The sequence below is a fragment of the Rattus rattus genome, chromosome 10 (genome assembly GCF_011064425.1).
Source record: "Rattus rattus isolate New Zealand chromosome 10, Rrattus_CSIRO_v1, whole genome shotgun sequence".
Lineage (NCBI taxonomy): Eukaryota > Metazoa > Chordata > Mammalia > Rodentia > Muridae > Rattus > Rattus rattus.
In genome coordinates, this window is record NC_046163.1 from 30,104,317 (window position 1) to 30,121,525 (window position 17,209).

A 17,209-nucleotide genomic window follows, 5' to 3' on the forward strand; every position below is an offset into this window, starting at 1 on the left:
GGCCACCCACCTGTCTCAAAAATATTAACCCAGAATCGCTCCTGCCTAAAGGAAAGTAAGGGTAAAGAGTGGAGCAGAGACTGAAGGAAAGACCATCAAGAGACTGCTCTACCTGGGGATCCAGCCCATCTGCAGACACCAGACCCAGAAATTATTGCTGATGCCAAGAAGCATGTACTGACAGGAGCCTGGTATAGCTGTCCCCTGAGAGTCTCTGCCAGAGCCTGACCAATACAGATGTGGAAGCTCATAGCCAACCATAGGACTGAGGACTGGGACCCCGGTGGAGGAGTTAGGGGAGGACTGAAGGAGCTGAAGGGGTTTGCAACCCCACAGGAAGAACAAGAGTTAGTCAACCAGGGACTAAACCATCAACCAGAGAGTACACACGGAGGGACCCATGTGTAACAGAGGATGTGACATATGTTACATATGTAACAGAGGATGGCCTTACCTGGCATCAATGGGAGGGGGAAGCCCTTGGTCCTGTGGAGGATCAATGTCCCGACATAGGGGAATGCTAAGGCAGTGAGGCAGGAGTAGAAGAGTGGGTGGGGGTGCATCCTCATAGAAGCGGGGGTGGGGGGGATGAAATAGAGGGTTTGAGAAGGGGAAATTTGGAAGGGGGATAACATTTAAAATGTAAATAAATAAAATTACCAATATGAAAATAAAGGAAAAGAAGCAGAGCTTCAGGTTCTTTGGTTGACAGATCCATGCCAGGCACTGTGTGGAACACTTACTTCCCACTGGATTTTCACATGCCTATAAGCTAGATGCGATTTTTAATATCATAAATGGGCATGCTGAGGAGTAAGAAGATTATCATCTTATCTAAAGTCTCAGAGCTTGTTGTTCTTGGAAGACACATGTCTGAAAATGAAGCCGCCAAGCTCTCAGTGTGTTTTGCTTAGCCACTTCCCTATACTGCCTGGGAATCAAAAGGTTCATGAGTGTCAGTTGGGAGAAATGGGCGAGAACTGAATGTGTCCTCTAGAATCAGAAGGTCAAGCGCTAATTTCTAGGGCAGCTGTGTTTGGAACGGGGCCCTTCAAGGAAGTTATTCATGTCCAGTGAGGTCCTGGGGGTGTGGCCCTAATTCTTTAGGATTACTGTCCTTTCCTGAGAGGCTCTGCCAGAGCATGACAAATACAGAGGCAGATGCTCGCAGCCAACCATTGAACGGAGGAAGGTGTCCCCATTGGAGGAGTTAGAGAAAGGATTGAAGGAGCTGAAGGGGTTTGCAACCCCATAAGAACAACAATACCATCCAACCAGAGCTCCCAGGGACTAAATCCCCATCCAAAGAGTACACATGGACAGACCCATGGCTCCAGCTGCATATGTAGCAGAGGATGGCCTTGTTGGGCATCAATGGGAGGAGAAGCCCTTGGTCCTGCCAAGGCTGGACCCCCCAGTGTAAGAGAATGTCAGGGCGGGGAGGTGGGAAGGGGTAGGTGGATGGGTGGGGGAACACCCTCATAGAAGAATTGGGAGGGGGATGGGATAGGGGGTTTATGGACAGGAAACTGGGAATGGGGATAATATTTGAAATGTAAGTAAAAAAATATCCAATGAGAAAAAAAAAAAAGAAACAAACAACACAAAAAGAGACAGCTCCACATTAACCCTCATCAGGGAAGCTCCTTTTTAAAGAGAATGATTACAGAAAGCCAGAACTACTCAAGTGCAGAGAACAAAGGACTGCAGGATTCCTAGTCCCCACTGATACATCTACAGCACAACTCCTGCACTTAGGGATCCGAGAACATGAAAACAGGGGACGAAAGAGCTCAAGAGCCAGAGGACCCTGACCGCTGTGAGACTCTGCCTTCCAACTAGGACAGGGAAGCTACAGTCATGAAGTAGCTACCATACAGCTACCGAACAGGATGGGAATAATTCTAACAACAGTCGACATGCTGACGCGCACCAGGGAAATCTCATGGAACCCCATCTTTAGATGAAGATCCGCAAACAACCAGGAACCTGCTGAAGGACAGAGAATTTGTTTTTCCCAGGGATGAACCCCCAGATTGGTTTTCCACTACCAAAACTGTCAGCCTTAGGAACATACACGTGGACCACACATGTAGGCAACACCAAACAGACACAAACGGCTGCTTTTGTATATGCATTCATTTGTGTGATGTGGGAATGTAGTAAAGAAGATGTGGGAATGGATTTAGGTGGTGTAGGAGGAGGAGGGGGGAATGAGGTAGCTATATTTTCATTAAGTAAAGTGATAAATAAAATGGAGATACTCCAGAAGGCTTGCAAACAAACTCTCTCTGTAAGCATGCTCAGGGGAAAGATAACGTGAGGGCACTGAGGCCAACCAGCAATGTGTAAGCTGGGAAACGACCCCATCAGAAAACACACACTTCTAGAACCTTCTTCTTAAACTTCCTACCTCTCAGAACTGCAAGAAAATTAATTTCTGTTGTTAAAGCCACACAGAACACACTAAGACAAGACTCACTTGACATTCGAGGGGACAGTAAAGATATGAGATAGTGACCATGACGTAATACGAAGAGGTGGCCTTCACAGTAAAGAAGGCCTGGCTCATATTAGGAGTATGAATGTATAACTCCATCAGTAATCCTGATTCCAAGATTTCCTCCAGCCATGGGTGGTGACCTTGGTGTAGATACAGGGCAGATGTGAAATTCAGCATATATTACACATGAAATAGCATCTTTTGGAGAGAGCAACCAATTAGCCAATGTCTGCCTGTATAGAAGAATGCTGGCTGTACATTTGTGAATGGTGTAACTTGGGGCATGTTTCTCAAGATCAGTGGTCCTTATGTTTTCATCTATGAGGGGGAAATCAAAAACCAGCAAATGACTGGGAATCATTGAGATAATTACTGGAGAGAATGGGCAAAACCCACTTGACTTGGTACCTGGTACCCATCAATCAGTTAGGACGGTGCCACTTACTATATAGAGATTAGAAATTTTACACAGCAAAGTGATGCAGGAACATGGGGTCAAAGGGGAAACTGCATTGCTCTTACGACCTCATTCTCCTTTTAGTTAGGACCTCTTAATGACCTCTCTGTGACCTGGAACTTAGCAGTTCCACAAACCCAATAGCCAACTAGCCCCAGGCAGACTCCTGTCGCCACCTCTCCTGTGCTCGGACTACAGGTGTGTGTTGCTACAAGTAGAATTTGATGTGGGTGTCAGAGACTGAACTCACGTGGAGCAGAGGTTTCACTGACTGAGCCATCTGCCTGGCTCTTCAACATGTTTATTTTTTTTAATATATGTTGTGCTAGATAGATAAAACATGAACTTTTACAGTAATCATTTTGTTCAACTCATTCTTCTGGTTAATTCATGCTTGTTCAGGTCAGATATAGACAAGGGATCTAGCTCAGAGCTAGAACACGCTCAGGTTTTGTCCCTCGCACTGCAAAAAATTAGAAATGATGAAGAACTTGCCCAGTTGAGAGTTTCTCACTAAAACACCTAAAAAGTCTTCATTGAGCACCTATTGTGTGCATTATAAATTGTGTGAGGAATATGAAGATAGGAAGTATGTAGAGGAGATTTATGATAGAAATGGCAAATATCAGAATGTTTAACATGCCTCATATGGCACACCAAAAAGAACACGTTATCATGCCAAATGAAAAATTTTGAAAACTACATTTTACTTTAAAAAATTGATCCTGTGTATTTGTGTGTGGAGAGGTATGGACACATGAGTGTAGGTGTTCACGGAGGTTGGAGGTGTCAGATTCAGCTGGGGTTGGGATTACAGGAAGTGGGGGGCCACCCACTGTAGGTGCCGAGAGCTGAGTTCACGTCCTCTACAAAGCGGTTCATGCTCTTTACCACCACGCCATCCTTCTGGCCCCAAATGGAAGCGTTTTGAGATGATAAAAAAGTTATCCTTTTCAGATATTCCAGGAACGAACTAGAATTTTATACAAAATAGATCTTATGATAAGCCTCATTGTTCTAATTCACACTTTTTAAGCGGCTATGTTGTCTTTTTATGATAGACATTCAGCTCCTCTCCCCTCCCTTTTTTAGTTAAACAATAATCGTGGAGTGTCTGTTATGTGTGAAAACGTAAGTTTAACACAATTTAGGTAGGCGTGGTTTTTAAAGGGAATTATTTAACTCTCCATGGTCTTTTTTTCATGCACAGAGCAGACTGCACTCCTGAAGGATGTAGTCAGTTAACTCTGCACTTGAGGACAGGGGCAGAAGACACTTCTATGAGCAGATGATGCACAATCGTCTTTACCTTCACGTGTGCATGCAACCTTTTATACATACTGAGGTAAGCAGGATTTCTCCTGAGGCAGTGGCTCTCAACCTTCCTAATGCTGCTGCCCTTTAATTCAGCTCCTTGTGTTGTGGTGAACCCCAGTCATAAAATTATTTCATTACTACTCTGTAACAGTAATTTTGCTACTGTTATGAATTGTAATTTAAATATCTGACATGCAGGATATCTGATAGGCAATGCCAAAGGAGTCACGACCCATAACATGAGACCCGCTGTCCTGCGGGATGAAATAACCATAGAAATGGCCTGTCTAGAAGATTTAAGTTCTGGAATTGCTGCTGGCATTTGCAGGGGGGGGAGGGAGAGAGAGAGAGAGAGAGAGAGAGAGAGAGAGAGAGAGAGAGAGAGAGAGAGAGAGAGAGAGAGAGAGAGAGACAGAGAGAGACAGAGAGAGACAGAGAGAGACAGAGAGAGAGAGAGAGAGAGGAAGGAGGAGGAGGAAGAGGAGGAAGAGGAGGAAGAGGAGGGGGAGGAGGAGGAGAGAGTGACTGATCAAGTTAGAAACAGAACACAGGCTGTATACTCTGAAACCTGAGCCTAAAAGATGTCCAGGGCCCTGAGCTCTTACCATGAACGTTGAGGTTAAAGTATTTCTTGGCACTCCCAGCTGTGTTCTCAGCGACACACACATACCTCCCGGTATCTGTTATTTGAGCATTTAGAATCTAAAGGAAAATGGAGAGATAGCAACCGAAATTGTTAATAAAGGAATTTGTAAAGGTTTGCCTTTTAGAACAAATGAGGTTCATTCTTTCTACTAAGCCCCAAGGGAGCATAAAGGCACGAGGCTGCCGTACATGCCAGCAACGGTGCTGCTTTCCACTACTTACGTCAAGCACATACGTATTTATTTGTAAAACGTACAATCAGAAAAGGTAATTTTTTTTCAAACACACACCTGTTGTATTTTGACTACAAATTATTCCAAATTACTTTCCCACTTCTCTGTCTGAGTCTGCAAAGTGGTTTGGAATTTCCTCCTAAGAGGTGGCTTTGTGAATGGCGCTTGCCAGAAGAATGTGCCCAGCTTGGAGCGGTATCACCTGAGTTCATCGCAAGTGTCTGCACTCTGTTGCTCACTTTATTTGAAATTCTGCCACTACCATGTGGGGAAGCCGGACTTGCCTGCTGCAGGGTGAGGGACAAAACTGACTTCCGTTACATTTTAAGACTCCAGATAGATAATCCCGCAGGCCTTCAGTCCACAGCTCTGAGGACACCTGAGTAACCCCAGCTGAGATCTGAAATACCATCTATAGAAACAGTGGGCTTGTAAGGTAACAAATTCTTACTGTATGAAGTTATTAGGTTTTGAAGGGGTTTGTTTTATGTAGCAGTACTTAGCTATTCTATAACAGAATGTTTATTACAAAGATCCATCTATGAATCTTATGTGTATAGCTCTGCACATAAGAACATTTAGGCATTTTGGTCCAGGCTGTGTGGTCATCAAGTTGATATATTCGGATGTGGATAATTCTTTTTTAAAAATTCAAGTGATCTTGACTTTTTTAAAAAAGAATGCTGTGACAAATGTCCTGTGACAGACCCATATTATTCTTGGATTTATGAGCCAAAGGGATATTTTTATTAGTTGCTAGTAATTTAATTATACTCTATCCTAACATAAGAACTGATATATGTCTACACATTACACATCCCAGTTTTCTTTTAGGACATTTGAATGGAAATAAGTGGACATATCAATTGATAGATAACAGTATATATATGTCAAATTATGACTTCTATGCCAACACAGAATGAATTTAATCTGTAGGAAGCTTTACCACTTAGAATGTTATCATCACATACATGCAGTAAAATAGTTGTAACAGTAATTTGTTTTAAATCAAAGATTATATGTTAAACTTAGGTGTGTGTATGTATAGATATTCTGGGAGAATTTACACAAAAAGTCACTGTGGTCATTTCTAATTGTGGGAACACAGTAGAAAATAATATTGTATGGTTGATGGTTAGTGATCTAAATAATTATGTTCATGAACTAACACTGTTATCAATCTGGAAGACAATTGTCACAATGTTGAAAACACTGGTTTAAAATTAGATCCCCCCCCCCTTTACCTGAAGAACCCTGCCATCAGATAGGAACTTGTGATGTTCATCTTCTGGCAAGGGCTGTCCATCTTTTTGCCAGAAATTCCTTGGTGCTGGGCTACCGCTGGATGAACATTCCATCTGTGCACTCTTGTTCACTAGCACGGTGACCTCTTCAGGAAGATCACTGTTCGCTCCCTTGATAACTGGTGGCACTAAGGAATGGTTGTGACAGAGAGATTCTGATGGGTAATGATGGCTTTAGTAAGGCCTGCTACACCCCTTTGTCATGAGGACAAGACAAATGAACCACAGCTCTTAGAGTATATCTGTGATGTTAAGAGTTAGCCTTTGTAAGGGAATGGTCTGGACTATTCCAAGCTCCCAGCTTCAGCATCTGTGGAACAGGCACAGCATCACTGGAAGCTTGGTTAGACACCATATTCACGAACCTCACACACAGACCCTCCATACCCATCTGTGAGAAAGGCCAAGGAATGGATGGTGGAAAAAGCACCCCAGACTTGTTCAGACAGTTCTTTGCATAGAAAACTCTAGACCTTTCACCTTTCTATTTACAATCAGACCATTAGCCTCTCTTCAGGTTACTTTCTTTATGCCTAGCTCGCACATCACAGTGTCATTTAAGGGACGTATCATTATGGTGCTAGTGCTTGGAGCTCTGTGGCTCCCGGCACCCACAGTGTACACCTATAACATTTGCTTCAACTTCCAGACAGGACACACTGTTCTTTTTTTTTCAAACACTCATGTCTCCGGGATTCTGATGGTGATGAAAGAAAGCAATGATGGAGTCAAATGGTTCCTACTATAACCATCATATCTCCACAGCAGCCACTGCTGACTTCTGTTTGCCACAGGCTTGCATTCCAAGTCATCCCCTGTTTGTTTTATGCTCCTACTAAAAAGGATTGCTAAATGTATTTGATGTACATTTCATTATGTCACCCTTCTTTCTACTCCAAGAGCTCTCTTTCTCCCCCAAAGGATTAGTAGCCTTAGTTCCTTGCTCCATTTGATATACAGCCTTGGCCCTTACACTATCAATTCCTCCACCCCTGCCTTCCACACATGCTCTTGACACTTTAATGGATCTTTTTGTATCTAATTAGTCTGTCAGAAAGTTCAAATCTCCTATATTTGTTCTTGCCAACCAGCTCCATTCTACCTCTTGTCTCTATTTTATTTCATTGCATCTAAGTAAATGCTCAAAAATTATCCTTGCTCTGTGGCTTTGAAGTGACTCGCACAACCTATATTGTTCTGTTGACCTTCACCAACAGACTTGAGGTCTCAAAGCCAAAGGTTTTTTATTTTCTGAAATTCATTTTACTTTTCAGCACTGAAAGCCCACTGGTTGGCAACTTTTTTAACAACTGGAATCCAGGAATAATAGTTTACTGGGTTCTCTCACTCCTTGATTGTCTCTTTTTATTCTGTTTTCCTTCTTTTATCTACCAATGGTTCCATATAGTTTCCTTTGGAAATCTTGTCTTTAAATATCACTTGTCTGGGGGCAGCTCTTTGATGTACAGTCTGGGCACATTTAATTCTTTGTCCTTTGTGACGGTTCCTTAATTCTAAGTGCCCTCTCAGCATTTTACATGAGCATTCTGGAATCATGTTAGATTCATCACACCAGAAACAACATTGACATCCTTGCTTTTAATCCTGCCTGTTTCCCCAGGAACTCTACTGTTATTGACCTTGCTATTATTGTCTTAATCACCTGCCACCAAAGTCCCACTTACACTCTGAGATGAATGCCTAATCTTTCATATCATGTCAACATTTTCTGTATAAAAGAAAATCTTCGCAAGGCCTGGGTTCGGTCCCCAGCTCCGAAAAAGAAAAAAAAGAAAAGAAAGAAAATCTTTTATTTTTTGTGGTATGTTGGCTAGGTTTTGTTGACACAATGGAGGTATAGCTGAGAAGGAGGATTCTCAACTGAGGAGTTGAGAACTCATTAGATTGGAGTGTAGCAAGACTGGGAGTGCATTTTCTTGACTAGTGATAGACGTGGAAAGACTAGGCTTGCTGTGGGAGGTGTCATCCCTACGCAGGTGGTCCTGGGTTGGGTGAAAAAGAAGGCTGAGTAAGCCATAAGGAACAATCCAGTAAGCAGCAACCTTGAAAGGAAGGCTCCTGCTTAAGTTCTTGCCTCTGGGTTCCTGCCTCAAGCTCCTGCCTTTGGGTTTGGTCAATAACCTGTGCATTGGGATAGGTAAGTGTAATAAACCCTTTCCTCCCTAGGTATTTTTTAGTCCTGGTTTTTTAATCACAGTAGAAAGCAAACTAGAGATTGATTCCTATAGATCCTCATGGCCTTTCCCTAGCTTGGCCTCCTTCTCCTGATTCTAATAACTCCATTTGTCTTAAGGACATAATACTTCTTCCACTTGATGTCCATGTATCAGATGGTTCAAGAGCAGGCATAAGAATGTGATGTCATCGCTAGAATGCTACAAGCTTTTGGTGTCTCTGGTGGACTCAAAGATGCATAGATGATTCCCTGGAAGAACAGTCAACTCTAGGACTTCACTTATAAATATTAGACAATACGAAACCAGGAAGTTAATCTAGAGCTGCTAATGTTCACCTTGCTGCTCAAGGGAACCACCTGCCTGATAGTCACATTAATATCATCATCATCATCATCATCATCATCATCATCATCATCATCATCATCATCAACAACAACAACAACAACAACAGCAAGAAGTCAAGAGAAATAGAAAGGTAAAACCTGGATAGCTTTGACCTCTTTTGAGCCAAGGCAGTCAGAAATGACTGATTGCAGATTATTCTACTCTAGAACTTTTCCAAGTTTATGAATCAGTAATCCACATACTCTCTCTCTCTCTCTCTCTCCCCTCTCTCTCTCTCTCTCTTTCTCTCCCTCTCCCTTCCTCCTTCCCTCTCTTCCTCCCTCCAATTTTGTTATTTGAGATCTTAGAAGTCCTGATTAATGTGTTCTCAGTGTGCATACCAGACAGTAGTCCTTAGAAGAAGTATCCATTTCTTTGGCCTTCATAGTTTCTAAAGTGTCAGGGTGACACCCTGCAAACATTAGTCATTGAAAAATATTTTGGAGTGAAAAATGCTTAATCAACAAAAGAAAGCAAACTTACAGAGCACATGGACGTCATACTGAAGGGAGTCTTCCCCGGCTTCATTCACAGCCACACATGTGTACCGCCCGGCATCTTCTACCTTAGCCCGGGGAATCTGCAGCACTCGTCCTCCTAAAAACACAGATCCTAGTATGTCACTCCTCTCCTCTGAACACAGTGTGAACACAGATCATGATCAGAGCTATGCCTTGTTTCCCTACATCTAATGACATTTATTTATGCTTGGGTCAATGTTCCAACTTCCTCTAATTATTTCATTTTTATCTCAGATAATATCCATTTTCACAGCCAACATTACATTGCTAAAAAGTGATCCGATACTGTACCACAAGTCAGAAGTTTGAGAAATAGATAGCTGGTGTCAATTTTTCTAGAGATTTTCTCTAAGCCCTCCATTATGCTCTGTGTGGAACGTTACTGTGTGGCGATGCGTTGTTCCTGCAGTTTTTGATTATTTTTCATTGATGTTTTCAATATACCCTATAAAACCTCATTTAAAGACATATATCCAGGGCTCTAAAAAGTAAAGTGTATTTTAGCTTTTATGTTTTATTCAAGAGTTCATGTGCAATACCAGGGGAAAAAGCTCTTATTATATATTCATAAACTTGATAATAAAAGTGTTGATAATAAAATTTAGAGAAAAGTTATAACAGTCACGTTAAAATTCACATGTATGTTCACCAATTATTTTTGTTGCATGTCATTTTAGTTATCTCCTGCTATCACATGTATAGAATATTTTGTTAAGCTATTTCAGTAAGTTGGAGGTATGGTGACTTCTTAAAACCATATACTCATAGATCTAAATATCATAGAAATAAATATAATCCCTCCTAAAAATATAGTACACAGCCAAGCCAGGAAATTTAGAGTTAATGAAAAATCACTTGTACTAAACCCATAGCCTCTTCTAGATTATTGTCATAGGAAGCTTTTGATAGTCCATTTTCCTAGGCCTCGATAATTCATGTCATATATTACACAGAGCTACCATGTCTCTTTCTCCCATTTTCACTCTTACTTTATGAATGTATTATTTCAATTGACTTGGGCTAACTTTGCCTGTGGTACTGCATTGGCCCTAAAGGTACACTTTTTGAGTGTTAACAAACCCTAATATTTGCTTACTTGTGAGAATTATACTGAAACCTTGAAAATATTATTTTAAAAATGTTAAGCATCTTTTCCATCAACAAACCATGTGAGAATTAAAATATTTAAATATTAAGTCTTTATAATTGCTTGTGAAAATGTAATCAATCAATAAATCAATTACCAAAAGCGATCTACAGATTCAATGCAATCCCCATCAAAATACCAATCCAATTCTTCAAAGAGTTAGACAGAACAATTTGCAAATTCATCTGAATAACAAAAAACCCAGGATAGCTAAAACTATCCTCAACAATAAAAAAAAAGACTTCAGGGGAATCACTATCCCCTGAACTCAAGCAGTATTACAGAGCAATAGTGATAAAAACTGCATGGTATTGGTACAGAGACAGACAGATAGACCAATGGAACAAAATTGAAGACCCAGAAATGAACCCACACACCTATGGGCACTTGATTTTTGACAATGGAGCCAAAACCATCAAATGGAAAAAGATAGCATTTTCAGCAAATGGTGCTGTTCAACTGAGGTCAACATGTAGAAGAATGCAGATCGATCCATGCTTATCACCCTGTACAAAGCTTAAGTCCAAGGGATCAAGGACCTCCACATCAAACCAGATACACTCAAACTAATAGAAAAAACTAGGGAAGCATCTGGAACACATGGCACTGGAAAAATTTCTGAACAAAACGCTAATGGCTTATGCTCTAAGATCAAGAATCGAAAATGGGATCTCATAAAACTGCAAAGCTTCTGTAAGGCAAAGGACACTGTGGTTAGGACAAAAATCAACCAACAGATTGGGAAAAGATCTTTACCAATCCTTCAACAGATAGAGGCCTTATATCCAAAATATACAAAGAACTCAAGAAGTTAGACCGTAGGGAGACAAATAACCCTATTAAAAAATGGGGTTCAGAGCTAAACAAAGAATTCACAGCTGAGGAATGCCAATGGTTGAGAAACACCCAAAAGAAATGTTCAACATCTTTAGTCATAAGGGAAATGTAAAATCAAAACAACCCTGAGATTTCACCTCACACCAGTGAGAATGGCTAAGATCAAAACTCAGGTGACAGCAGATGCTGGCAGAATGCGGAGAAAGAGGAACATTCCTCCATTGTTGGTGGGATTGCAGACTGGTACAACCATTCTGGAAATCAGTCTGGAGGTTCCTCAGAAAATTGGACATTGAACTGCCTGAGGATCCAGCTATACCCCTCTTGGGCATATACCCAAAAGATGCCCCAACATATAAAAAAGACACATGCTCCACTATGTTCATCGTGAGCCTTATTTATAATAGCCAGAAGCTGGAAAGAACCCAGATACCCCTTCAACAGAGGAATGGATACAGAAAATGTGGTACATCTACACAATGGAATATTACTCAGCTATCAAAAACAATGACTTTATGAAATTCTATAGGCAAATGGTCGAACTGAAAATATCATCCTGAGTGAGGTAACCCCATCACAGAAAAACACACATGGTATGCACTTCATTGATAAGTGGCTATTAGCCCAAATGCTTGAATTACCCTAGATGCCTAGAACAAATGAAACTCAAGACGGATGATCAAAATGTGAATGCTTCACTCCTTCTTTTTAAAGGAATAAGAATACCCTTGGCATAGGAATAGAGAGAGGCAAAGATTAAAACAGACACAGAAGGAACACCCATTCAGAGCCTGCCCCACATGTAGCCCATGCATATACAGCCATCCAATTAGACAAGATGGATGAAGCAAAGAAGTGCAGGCTGACAGGAGCCGGATGTAGATCGCTCCTGAGAGACACAGCCAGAATACAGCAAACACAGAGGCAAATGCCAGCAGCAAACCACTGAACTGAGAATAGGACCCCTGTTGAAGGAATCAGAGAAAGAACTGGAAGAGCTTGAAGGGGCTCGAGACCCCATATGTACAACAATGCCAAGCAACCAGAGCTTCCAGGGACTAAGCCACTACCTAAAGACTATACATGGACTGACCCTGGACTCTGACCTCATAGGTAGCAATGAATATCCTAGTAAGAGCACCAGTGGAAGGGGAAGCCCTGGGTCCTGTTAAGACTGAACCCCCAGTGAACTGGATTGTTGGGGGGGGGGGGGAAAGGGGGGGAGGATGGGGAGGGGAACACCCATAAAGAAAGGGAGGGGGAGGGATTAGGGGCATGTTTGCCCGGAAACCGGGAAAGGGAATAACACTCGAAATGTATATAAGAAATACTCAAGTTAATAAAAAAAAAAACAAAAAAAAAAAAAAAAAACAAAAAAAAAAAAAATAACTATTTGCAAACATGTGTGTAAATTTAGAATAACAATGCATAGAAACCGAACTGACAAAGGACATCAATACAGAAAGAGGCATGAAGAAGTCCAAGAACTTGCATACATTGATTACAACAATGGAATAGATGTAGAAAGTAAGCTAAAGGTTTCTGTTGTCAAATTCTCAAGGTAGGCTCTTCCACATATGGCATTCAGCAACCCAAGCTTTGGTTCAATTACAGTGAACTGGTCCAATAAATGAGGAGAGAAACACTTGGCAGAGACTCACGCTTTTATGTGGCACTGTTTACCTGGCAAAATCAGCACTCTGTCACTGGAGGTCAGAGGTCGGCCATCTTTGTACCACGTCAGGGTTGGTGGGGGAGCAGCGTTTGTCTCACAGTGCAGAGAAATGGGGTTGTTGATGATCACATCTTTGGCTTCACCACTCCTGCCGGTGTCTAACATGTTTCCTATTTCCCAGAGTTTCTGAAAACTTGGAGGAACTATGGAGGGAAAGCATGGATACTTTCAGTGTCACTGTCATGATTGACCCATCAAAGATGTCAACTGTATCTCACCAAATAATTTGTGGATTTAGTTAGTTAGACAATGTCAAAATATTTTTTTTATGAAGGAATTTTTTAATTGCCCATGAGTGGTTCACTTAAAAAAGACACCATCATTCATATAACACCCAGCCTCCAGGCTCCAGGAGGAAGGGAATCAGGCTTCAAGCTGACCCACACGATTCCTTTGGTGGTATGGGAGTTAGCCCCAGGACCACATGCACACCACTGACCCACACCCCCAGCCCTTAGACCCACATTTCCCAAATCCTTTCTGTAGTGAGTAAGAGCTGTCTTACACCTCTATCTCCCAGTAATACCATTAGCCAGGCACGCCTGGATCAAACCTGTGATCCTGAGTGGTCACAGAAATAAGTCTCAATTGGGGTTAAAGGCATAACACTGAGGGAGGAGGCTCCTTCCCTGTCACTCTAAACGAGTCCATGTTCATTCCCACCATTCCTCTGGGGAAGTACACTACCCAGAAAGAAAGAAGGACTGTTCTCAGACAGGCTGAGTAGCTCCAGCCCCCCACCCCCAGATCCAGTATTTGGAGGGCCAGAAGGGTTCTTGTTCCTACAACAGCCACTGTCCTGCACAAATTCGGTATTGACTTCCTCTTCTCTTTCTCTATTTTGTCTCTCAAACACCAAAGTTCTGCTCCACTTCTGACAAAAACCACATTTCAGAACTTGCTATATCACCTACATTTAAAATAATAAGTGCGACTAGTCTGGAACTCTTTATAAACCCGTCCGTTTTCTTTGTCATAGCGCTCAACCTGTCCCTCACTTATCCTCATCTTGAGTCTGTGAGGTAGACAGGAAGAAAAACACCTCAGACATTTTTTTCCCCTAAATCATGTAACTCACAGGTGGCAAACCCAGCCCTCCTCAGCTACCTTTGAGCACTGACATCTAGCAGCCAAAATATTTTCAAAATACTTTTATGCTTCCCAACAGCAGCCAGACAAAGAGTAGCCATCAGTGAGAGTCAAGTGGAGGAATAAAGTCTGTGGTCCTCTGAGTCTGCATTTGTCCGTGCAGTTAGTGTAAGAGATGCCGCTGACTGACCAGCAATGGGGCCCACTTTTGAGGAGGAATGTGGTAAGAAATGTGGTTGCTACAGGAAACGCTACTATTGAGGCACACGCAAACAATGCACGGGCTCACTTGATAACAATATTAATGATCTGTCGTATGAAAGAAGTTAAACAAGATGAACAATCAGGACTAAGCTATTAAAAATACTCCTCTTCCTCTCTGTCTCTGTCTCTGTCTCTGTCTCTCTCTCTCTCTCTCTCTCTCTGTCGCTCTCTTTGTCTCTCTCTCTGTCTCTCTCTCTGTCTCTCTCTCTGTCTCTCTCTGTCTCTGTCTCTCTTTGTCTCTCTCTGTCTCTCTCTGTCTCTCTCTGTCTCTGTCTCTCTCTCTCTGTCTCTGTCTCTCTCTCTGTCTCTCTCTGTCTCTCTCTGTCTGTCTGTCTCTCTCTCTCTCTCTCTCTCTCTCTCTCTCTCTCTCTCTCTCTCTCTCTCTCCTCTCCTCTCTCCCTCTCCTCTCCTGGCTTGACATGATAAAAAAATAAATAAAAATAGGATATCCTCACTCTTTTCTGACAGTGGGTATGAGTTTTATCAGCAGTAAACTACCAATACATTAAAGACATTTCAAAAGTGTGTAACCTGAATTTTCAAGGTTTAGATATGTATGAAAAAAATCAAAGACTTGTGAAAATGTTGTGTACCCAGATGTTATTTATGAATAATGAAAACTTGGAGACAACCTGGATATTTAACTCTAGGAGTTTGGTTAAATTAGGATATTTGCGTATAGAAGTGATGAAATAGGCAGTCTTAAAAGTTATGTTAAGGGCCGGGCTAAGGCTCAGGGAGAGAGAGAGAGAGAGAGAGAGAGAGAGAGAGAGAGAGAGAGAGAGAGAGAGAGAGAGAGAGAGAGAGAGAATATGAATTTAGCATGCATAAGGTCATAGATTTAATCCCTAGCACTGGCAAAAAATAATTCAGCTGGTGAGTGGTAACATCCAGAAAAACAATACCAACAATAGCAGGCATCAGTTCTGAATCACCTTAGGAGTGGCTTAGGTGTCTTATCTCAGGTATTATTCTTAGCAATCCCAAGGGGTAACAATTTTAAAGGAAAATAACGGACACTTAAAATATTTTGACTACCTGTCCAAGAAACAAAATTTATAGGTGTACTCATCCATCTCAAAGTCGGTCTACTCTGAATTCATTATTAATGCTTTTATTGTCTCCTGTATAATGCTATATGATATATACCCTTCATGGTACAACGTCAGTGCAGTGCTGATGTAAGAGAAGTCAGTTATTGAGTTTTGTAAATGATGTTGTCCCTTAAAATACCAGAAGGAAATGCATAAAATAAGAACTATAGGCTTATAGAACTAGAGACATGGCTCATAGGTTAAGAGCACTCGTTGCTCTTGTAGAGGACCAAGGTTCAGTTCCCAGAACCTATCTGGTGGCTCCAAGGCATCTGTGATTCCAGTTTTATGGGATTTGACGTCCTCTTCCATGGGAACCAGACATACACGTGATGCATATATATATACAAATATACATATATGCATATTTGCATACACATAATTTGCATAAATGCATTCATTCAGGCAAACACTCATATAAATAAAAACAAAATGTCTAAAAACATATGATGAAATTACTCTCTTCTATAATTTCTTGAAAATTTCACAATGAACTTATTAAGAGAAGAAAATGATTTTTAAAGTAAACCAAGTCAAATCTCTTTTCCATTACATTAAGAGAGTGTGAACATTGTTCTGCAATAAGCATATTACCTTGGATATTCACATCAAAATCCAACTCATCTTCGCCTGCGAGGTTAGAGGCCACACAGGTGTATCGCCCGGTGTCTGATATCTGAGCTTCCTTGATTTGAAGAGTGTGCCCATTTTCAGCGATGTTAACATGATGATCTGATTTAAGGGGCTGTGATTCAATTATAACAATGTCAGTATTGAATATGCAAATAGAGCTAAGATAACCCTGCAGATGATCAACATTGTGATTCTTTAATAAATGGACATAGGTAAATTATTCAAGACAGCAGTGATTAATTTAATTTGATCAAATTGTTTTCTAAGTAATTTTTATCTCTTGAAAATTATAGCTGATATAGTTCACATCATGTAGGTAATTGTAGAAGATACATTTATATATCCTTCATAACAGAAAACATGTTCTTAGCATCATATCCATGAAAGCAAACGTGTCTCCAGATAATCTTATCAAGTATTTAAAAAGTGTGTCTTGTTGATAGCTTTCTAGAAAACTGTAATAAATACAACTTTGCTAAAAGTTTAGAACATTATCACGATATGATTTTATCTGAGATTATCATTATTTATTCAGAAACATGCTTACTTCATACATAAGACTGTTTTCGGCTGAGGATATGTTATGATATATTGCAATGGGCGTGATAGATCTTTCTCCATTATTTAAAGATTTTATTCCTGACTCACTGGCATTGCTTCTGCCTGCTGTCAACCAAAGACATGGCCACTCAGCTTCTTGATTTCCTCTTACCTATGCCAGCAATTTTTTATTCCATCCCATTAGACAGTTTAGCCGTAAGGAAGTGGTTCTTGCTGCAGCCTACCTACACAATTTCTGAGGACATTAACCGCCAACCATTCAAAAATGTGTTCTATGTGTAAGGTGT

General features: G+C 41.1%; 1 protein-coding gene across 1 annotated transcript in view; it reads right to left on the reverse strand.

Annotated features, from left to right (window-relative positions):
• The window catches only part of Hmcn1 (hemicentin 1), a 442,192-nt gene that overhangs the window by 97,850 nt on the left and 327,133 nt on the right, over positions 1–17,209 (reverse strand). The window contains 5 exon segments of the mRNA XM_032915428.1: positions 4,883–4,979; positions 6,400–6,587; positions 9,525–9,638; positions 13,230–13,424; positions 16,323–16,473. Coding sequence (XP_032771319.1) covers positions 4,883–4,979; positions 6,400–6,587; positions 9,525–9,638; positions 13,230–13,424; positions 16,323–16,473 — 745 coding nt within the window.